The sequence below is a fragment of the Panthera pardus genome, unplaced genomic scaffold, assembly GCF_024362965.1.
Source record: "Panthera pardus isolate Hobbes unplaced genomic scaffold, ASM2436296v1 HiC_scaffold_13, whole genome shotgun sequence".
NCBI classification, from domain to species: Eukaryota; Metazoa; Chordata; class Mammalia; order Carnivora; family Felidae; genus Panthera; species Panthera pardus.
Genome location: NW_026526688.1, coordinates 34,720,248 through 34,728,886, shown reverse-complemented (window position 1 = coordinate 34,728,886; position 8,639 = coordinate 34,720,248). Strand labels below are relative to the sequence as shown.

At 49.2% G+C, this 8,639-nt stretch overlaps 1 protein-coding gene across 1 annotated transcript; it reads right to left on the bottom strand.

Moving 5' to 3' along the window:
• Positions 1-1,624: 1,624 nt before the first annotated feature.
• On the bottom strand, positions 1,625-5,991 carry NKX3-1 (NK3 homeobox 1). The gene is made up of 2 exons (XM_053900955.1): positions 5,668-5,991; positions 1,625-4,585 (listed from the first exon to the last, which is right to left on the bottom strand). The coding sequence occupies exons 1-2, from the start codon at positions 5,942-5,944 to the stop codon at positions 4,167-4,169; spliced, it is 696 nt and encodes a 231-aa protein (XP_053756930.1). The 5' UTR covers positions 5,945-5,991; the 3' UTR covers positions 1,625-4,166.
• Positions 5,992-8,639: the final 2,648 nt, after the last annotated feature.

The window sequence follows — 8,639 nt, the reverse complement described above, 5'->3', positions numbered from 1 at the left end:
CACCACCTTACCCAGAAAGGAACTGCATTGCCCAAGGTTACTCCACTTTCAGGAAGTCGCTGATGCTGCGATACAAGTGCCCATCCCCTTTCCTCAACCCGGGACACATCAGCTTTGGAGCCTCTTGAAGTATCGTGTGGGGCCTCAGTTGCACCTGCATTATGGGTCGGCTTCCTCAATGTGCCGTCCTCACTTCCTCTTGGGTGGATTTTCGGAGTGCACTCTCAGTAAACCTGCACGCAGCTCTCTATCCCAGGGCACCTGAGCTAAGTGACTTTCCCTTCATGGCCCCCGGTCCCTCTGAGGTCAGCTTGAAGATGTGTGGCATGAACAGCACCCTGGAAAGACGACTTCCTTTGTTAGGAACGCGTTTTGTCAGGTGTAGCTCTGGGCCGTTCATTTCCCCTTCTGGCGGCTCCGGCCTTCCTAACGAGGCCTGGGGAGGACAAACGGGGCCACCGGTGACAAAGCTGGTGACGCTAGCAATTTGCACCTGAAGTAACTTGAGAGATAGATTGCAAAGGAATTCCAGATACCAGAAGCATGTGGTATGCTCAGGAGAGCTGCTGGAAGTGGATGGGTGTGAGATTAGCAGAGATATTGAGGGAAAGTTGGAAACGCGACGAAGAAGAGAAGGCAGAGAACCTTCTCTAGAGAGGAGAGATTTTTAATTTCCTGGATTACTTTTAATGGTTAAAAAAAAAATCCACATCTGTTAATTTACTGTGAGAGCCTTTGTAATTTGAGAGCTGATGGTCTTCTCGGGGAGGGGAGGATGGCTACGGATTTGTGCAAAGAGTTAAGTCTCATGATGCGAACATGCTACGGGAGGCCCCACCTGTGTGTACAATGTACTTAAGGGATTAGAGCAAACTTTGAAATTATGATAGGTTTTACCTGGAGTAAGCACCTTACTCTTTAAGCTTCTATTTCCTTGAAGGAGGGAGGGGGGGGAAAAACCATCACTTTTCTCTGGTAATCAGGTGCATGAGACACTCTGCTTGTGGGATTTGATGAAGGCTTAAGTGCAGGCAGATGAAGGATGTGTTATGTATATATTTTATTTTAAACCTATTTTCAATACTTGGTGACTGCAGTTCAAAGGTATTGCTTCCAAGGGGTCTACCTGCCCTGAATGGAGGTGACATTTCCAGGGAGAGGAATGTGCCAGAGAGCCCTGGGAGCCCCCTTGCAGTGGGGAGGGGCTGGTGGCAGATGAAAGGGTAATTTTAAAAGAAGTTTCGCTGTGCTCTCCATATTCCCTTCAGGGTCTTCCAGAAATGCGTGTAAGTACCTGAGGCTCTCTATTTAAACCAAAGGGCGGGGGCTGGAGCAGGTGATTTTTAAACCGAAGGCATCAATTTCTTCCCTTTCCACAGGATTTACCAGGGTGCGCGCGCGCGCGCGCGCGTGTGTGTGTGTGTGTGTGTGTGTGTGGATGGGCAGTGCATTTATAAAAAACGCCCGTCATCTGCCATTGGCTAAGCTACCGTCTTTGATTATTTGGTCTCCTTAGATTTGTCAGGCGGGCTGAGGGAGGGAGAACAAGGTAACCCCAAGTGTGCAAGCTCAAATAGGTCAAACCTATTGACCTCAAATAGGTCAAGCTCAAACCACACGCAAATAGGTCTAATAAAGTCACAGTACTTTATTTTAAAAACACTCATGTTGGAAAAAAAAATACATAGAAAAATAAAGTTTGGCTGGGGTTCTTTACTAAATGTCAAGTCACAGGCTTTCCCATCACAGACTGCAGCAGGGTTAGAGAATCCAAACTAACGTAGGAAGCGAAAAACAGGCTGTCTGGGTGAAGTGGTCAGGGGCGCCCTCACGTTCACCCACCAGGTACCCAATGGGAGTTCTTCAAGTGCCTGTTCCGCCAGTTCAGATGTGGGTGAGTGCCTTGCTCCAGTGGAGGAAAAGCAAGACGGATTCACAGACCAAATGACCTTAAACAAAGGCTTTTTTTTTTCTTTTTTGCAACACAGCACGCCATCATGGTACAACATTCAATATTTGTAGAACAGCAGGTTAAAAGAAGTAAATGGAGAGGGTGGGCGAGAATGGGTACTGAGCAGGGAGTGAGCACTAAATGCTTCTCTTAAAAGACATGTGAACGGAGCAAGCAATCTAGGCCAGTCCGCTGGCTGTGCCCCGAGTACTTGTCAGCAGCCGAGCATTTAACAGTATTTCAACGTGGAGCCCAAACGGTAGAAAATGGGGTGAAACGGGCCAACTTTCTATCAACTCTGGCAGTTTTGCCACCAACAGTAAATCGGCCCTTTTAATAGGAGGAAATTGAATGGTTTCTCACTAAACAGAATTAAGTAGTGGGATCAAGAGATTTCCAGGCCTCAGGGTACCTCATTAGTAACTGGCTTCTTTTACTCTGATGTCTCCCCTCTGCCAGGTCACCTTAAACAATCGGGTGGGAACAGAAGGGTGGCCCAATTTCTTCTTTGCCTTCTTCTCATTCTTGCTGAAGTCACTAGTTATCTCTTTTTGGGGGACCCATTCTTTATAGGCATTAAATGCAGTTCCCGAAGTATTTGGACAGTTTCATTGTCTGGTGATGGACGCCACTATAATGTTTTGAAAACTGTTTCCTTTCTCTTAGCCCCTTCTGGCAAAGTGCCCCCTCAGCTTGTGGCTGGGGACCCAGCTCCCTAAGGTGCCAGCTGCCTTTTCTCTGCACCCTGCCCGTGAACCCTGTATTTCCACCAGACGGCTCAACGATGCCCGGTTCTTCATTTTGTTCTCTTTGTGTCTGAAAGCCCAATACCTCTTACCTTCTCTGCCTTCTCCTCTGGGGATCCCAGAGGGCTGTCAGACTTTGAACTGTAACAACAGAGCCGCCAGAAAGTTTATAAAGGTAGCAGTGACCTTTTAGAGCTGTCGAGTCTTTAAATAGGATTTGGGATTTAATGTTGTATTTTTAAAAAAATAATTGCTAGTTAAAAAAAAAATGCATGTCTTTTAGCCAAATCAGAATCTCCAGCCCCCTCCACTATTTTTTTTTTTTAACCCCAGGAGAGATAAAGCCTTGTTGGGGGGGGGGGGGGGGGATAAAGACCAGATCTCAGGCTAAATAAGGAAGGTGTATATGTTAGGTGCAGCCAGACTAAAAGTCTGGACTGAAAAGAAGCCCTTCAGCGGGTGATTGTTGTGGAGAAGGAACAAAAAATAAAAGAAGGGAGGGAGGACAGGAGTTTACAGGAAAAGGATTATGTGATCTGCCATGATGTAGTCTGAATTACAGCCCGAAAACTCCAGGAAATTTCTCGTTCGAATTCTCAGGTCCAGGGCAAAAAAGGTCCAGGGGAGGCTTTTATTGAACCTTTATTAATAAAAATGTAACGCCGCCCAGCAGCAGTGCCGAGGGCCCTCCGCAGGCTGCTGTCTCAGACATGTGGAGACTCTTCTGGCCCGGGCCCACCCCTTGCAGCAGAGTTCTGTTTATACAGCTTGTCCTAAAACCACGGTGAGTGCTTCCTGTTCTACTTGGGCCACCCTGTGAATACTTAAGGTTGGCGTGTTACTTAAAAAGGAATAATAAGAAGCTTATATTTTCACCTCCTCCTACCCATCTCCATATCCCATGCCGATCTGTGCTGAGCAGGACCGGTTTCTCTGTAAGAGCCTCTGGCTTCCACTCTCCCACAGGGACAGGGAGAAACCTTCGTTGTAAACCAAGGCCAACGAGAGGTTTTTGAACTTAGGTGTGATTCAGGATTCAGGAGGTGACACCTTCATCCTGGCCATCCTGTTTCCCTTCAGGTTTGCATCCCTCCAGGCTGATGCTCAGTTACACAAGAGGATGGAGTTGAAACAACATCCTCGGAAGTGATGGGGACTGCTCATACGGAAATAGAAAGTGCTAGAGACAGCACTAGACTTTGTCCCTCCCCACTTCACGCAGGTCTTTAAGAGCAAAAATGGCCCATTTTATGTGTTAGGGAGCCATCTGGATATTAGTCACTGTCCCAGATCTTTCACTAGCCCCCCCAGTGAAGAACCTAGGATGTCCATGCAAACCTCTAACAATTTCGGCCTGCATACCTCTTCCTCCTCTGTCCTCCCTGAGCCTGGTCCCTTTTGCCATCCAGAGAGACACGCTGGGGAAGGCAGTGTTTTTTGATCATTCGTGATTGTCATCTGAGCTGGCATTACCAGAAAGCCGGGTTCCAGCCTCCCAAGCAGTACAGGTAGGGGTAGTAAGGGTAGCTGTTACACATGGAGATGAGGGAGGCTTGAGATAAACCCTCCTCTTTCAGAGCCGGCAGGGAGGAGTGCTTCTCCAGGCCTCCCAGGTCCGAAGTGAGTTGCTTTCGCTTGGTCTTATAGCGTCTATTCTGGAACCATATTTTCACTTGGGTCTCAGTGAGCTTGAGGTTCTTGGCCAGGTGAGCCCTTTCAGGAGCTGACAGATACTTCTGGTGGCTGAACTTCCTCTCTAACTCAATGACCTGAGTGTGGGAGAAGGCGGCTCGAGAGCGCTTCTGTGGCTGCTTCGGGGTTTGGGGAAGGCTTGGCAAGGCGCCTGCACTGTTTTCATAGTCCAATAGATAAGCCTCAAAGTGTCCATCTGGAGAGAAAGGAGAAGGAGGGATGGGAAGGAAAAGGTTACATGTTAGAGGGCAGAGAACGGAATTCAATACACCCTTATCTCCGTGGTAGTGAACAAACGGCCCAGTGTCATCTTGGATACATTTCACTTTCTTCACATGACTAAGGAACTCTCCCTAGTAGGGAGTGACTGAATCCGTATATTATGTATTCGTTTTCTAATAGTCATCAAGAACCCAAAGTTAGGAGAGGTTAGTGGTGGAACTTCCTGCCTTATCGTCCAGCAGAATTAAACGGGGTCCTGGATCAGTGTATTGAGGTGGGAGAAGGGACCCAGGCAACACACAGAAAGAAAACACCTGGTAAAGCAGGACCCAAAGACATCAGTGTTAACTTCCAGGTGGCAGGAGAGGGTCTGCGCTATAGGAGAGGTGGCGGGGGCTAAGGACAAGTTCATTCTCTGACTTGAGTCCCCTTTTTTCTAAACAAGCCTGTAGGATGCCTCATCCGAAGTGACAGGAAAGGAAATAAGAGTAGTTTAGAGGTGTCCAATGGTGTTATATTTCCTGAAGGCCCGAGGGGCCTTCCAAACTTAGTTTTATTGCCCATGGAATTGGGAAGCAGAGGGGGGTCTTCCCTGGTCAAACCCTAATTTATTGATATTAATAAGTTGCGATCAGTTATTTGTTATATGGTAGTAATCGTAACTGCCAAGAGGCAGTGAGGGGCGGGCGCCGATCGAGGGTCGCGCGGTGGCTGGGGGCGGGTGGCGGGTTTTTCACCGGGGACTCTGGGGCTGGGGACGCGGTGCGCGCGCTCGCAGGGGAGCCCGGGGCGCCAGAGCCCGCGGGGCTGAGAGCGCCGTGCCCGGCGAGTCCAGCCCATGCAAAAACCCTGCGCCGCTCGGACGGCCGGGCTCGGGGTTAATTTCCGAGGCGCGCCCGCGGCGGGAGGCGGTGGGGTCCCTTGGCCTGTCGCCGCGGGGCCCCGCATCCCTGCAGCCGGGGCTGCGCCCTCCCCGCCTCGGACCCGCCCTCGCGGCCCCCAGGCCGGCCCGCCCCTCCTGCGGGACCGCACCCTGGCCCAGCCCGGCCGCCTCACCTGGCTCGCTAGCCGCCGGCTTGTCGGCCTCCTGCGCAGCGCGCGGCCGGGCGCCCCACTCGTCCTCCGGCGCCCCAGCGCCGCCTCTTCCTCCCTCGGGCTCCGGCTCCAGCTCTCGCCGCGCGTCCGGCTGGCACGGGGGCTGCGGGCTGCCCGTGTGGCCGCCGCGCCGCTCCGCGCCGTCCCGCAGGATGTCCTGGATGAAGAAGGAGGTGAGCGGCTTGGACTGGCCGGCCGCCCCCGCCTCCCTGGGCCGCGGCTCCGGAACCCTGAGCATCCCGGCGGCTCGGCTGCAGCCCCGGCGGCGTCAGCTGCGTCCGCGGCGTCCGCACCACTTTCACTTTCCGCCGCCCCGGCGCACTTATAGCCCCGGGGGAGCGCGCCGCGCCGCCTTCCCATTGGCCGCGGCCAGCCGGGCCCAGCCGCGGATTGGCCGCCGGCGCTCCAGGTGAGGGGGGTGGAGAGGGGAGTCCCTCGCGGGGTCTCCGTCACCGCTGCCCTGGAGGATTCCTCCCCCAATTCCTTCTCCTCGCCCTTGGCCTGCATCCCTCTGCCCTGCGATCTTTCCGCTGGCTCCGAATGAGCACCAAAGAGGGTCTGCTCTGCTCCGACCCACATCGGAAGTTTAGACCTTCTGGGGAAGGATGATGCAGAAGAGACAGACCCGATTTAGCTCTCATAGTTAAGGCGCCTTTGCTCACGAAGGGTGGTGAAATTACTACGACCCAGTTTACAGACGCAATTTCTAGGGGCCCGTGACAAGGAGAGATCGGTAGCAAAACTGGATCTCCTAAGGCTTTCAAAGGGACAGGACAACTCAGTGCTGCACCCGACCCCAGGCTGGATTCTGTACTGGACGTTATTGGGGCCGTTGATGAAAGTGGAATAAGGACGATGGATTAAAGTATTGAATCAGTGTTAAATTTACTGAGATTCTCACATGTGGAATTTCAGAAACAAAACAGGTGAACATACGGGAGGTGAAAAAAAGAGGGAAATAAACCACGGGAGACTCTTAAAGACAGGACTAGCAGGGTTGCTGGAGGGAGGTGAGTGGGTGATGTGTATTAAGGAGGGCACTTGTGAGGAGCACTGGGTGTTGTATGTAAGTGATGAGTCACTGAAAAGTCTACTCCTGAAACCAATATTTCATTGTATGTTAACCAACTAAAACTTAAATTAAAAAAAAAAAAAAGAAAAGAAAAACAATTACTGAAATGAATAGTAAGTACTGTGACTGTGTAAGAGAATATTCTTGGGAAATAAACATGAAAGTGCTTAGGGGGAGGCCCACGGTGGAAGAAACAGCCTGAAATGATTCAGAAACAATGATATAGGTTGATGGATAGATGCCATCTGATAAAGTGAATGAGTTAAATATTAACAGTTGATGAATCTGGTATGCTGGTGTTCTTCTGAACTATTTTTATGTATGCAACTTTTCTGTACCTCCTGATCTAAGGCACCTAGCATTCCACTGGAAACTTCACAAGGGGGTCATGTGGAGTGTCTGGGGAGGAAAGAGAGGGCGTAGGCCATTGTGGATAAAGCAACCGCCAAAGAGAACCACGCTGTCTGTATAAGGGGAAGGTCTTTGGCAAATATGGTCTTCTTCTCTCATTTTTTTTTCATTTCAAAAAAAAAAAAGTTCAAACATTTTCTTTTGCAATATTACAGATTTACAGGAGTTTGCAAAATTAGTACTCCTGGGTCCACCCAATGACATATTATATAACTGCAGTATGATATCAAAACCAGGAAGTTGACACCAGTGCATTACCGTTAACTACAGACGTTATTTTATTTTCATCATTTTAAAACCTGCGTTCGTTTTTGTGTGTGTATAGCTCTATGCAATTTTATGACATGTATAGATTCCTGTAATGCTACCATCAAGATCTAAAATTGTTCCATCACCACACAAGAACTTCCTGTGCTATCTCTTCGTGTTTGTGTACCCAAGCCCCTTCTGTCCATCTCTGACCCTCAGCAACCACTAATCTGTTCTTCATCTCTATAGGTTAACCATTCAGAGAATGTTACACAAGTGGAACCAAACATCGTATCAATGTAACCTTTTGCAACTGGCTTTTATCATTAAGTGATGTCTCTGAGGCCCACTTGTTGCATATATTGTTGTTAATAGTTAATACTTTCTTATTGCTGGATAGTATTTCACTGTGTGGATCTCCCTGAGTTTGTTCGACCATCCACCCACTGAGGGACAGTCGATGTGTTTCCGTTTTTTTCTCTGGTATGAACGAAGGTGCTGTGAACAGTCATGCACAGCTTTTCATGTCGAACATGAGTTTTCGTTTCTCTGGGATAAATACCCAGGGCGGCAACTGCTGGGTCACGTGGTAATTGCACATCTAATTTTGTAAGAAGCTACTAACCTGTTTTCCCCAGTGGTTATACCACTTTCGATTTCCATCAGCAAAATATGAGAGTTCCAGCTTCTACATATCCTCATCAGCATTTGGCATTATCACTGTTTTTTACCTTAGCCATTTTAGGAGGTGTGAGATGATATCTCACTACGGTTTTTAATGTTTAGCTTGCATTTCCCAAATGGCTAGTGATATTGAACATCTTTTCACGTGCTCCTTTGCCATCCATATCTCCTCTTTGGTGAAATATTTGTTCAGTTCTTTGGGGTTTTAATAATTCTTTTTTTTTTAATTTTTTTTAACGTTTATTTATTTTTGAGACAGAGAGAGACAGAGCATGAATGGGGGAGGGTCAGAGAGAGAGGGAGACACAGAATCTGAAACAGGCTCCAGGCTCTGAGCTGTCAGCACAGAGCCCGACGCGGGGCCTGAACCCACGGACTGTGAGATCGTGACCTGAGCCGAAGTCAGACACTTAACCGACTGAGCCACCCAGGCGCCCCTTAATAATTCTTTATATATTCTCTATGTGGGCCTTTGTTGACTCTGTGGTTTGCGAAGATTTTCTCCCCATTTCCGGCT

Bases quoted from the DNA above. Each gene is read 5' to 3' on its own strand.
- NKX3-1 (XM_053900955.1), bottom strand. From the start codon at position 5,944: ATGCTCAGGGTTCCGGAGCCGCGGCCCAGGGAGGCGGGGGCGGCCGGC. The intron at 4,586-5,667 runs GTGAGGCGGCCG...CTTTCTCTCCAG, and splicing joins GCCGGCGGCTAGCGAGCCAG to ATGGACACTTTGAGGCTTAT.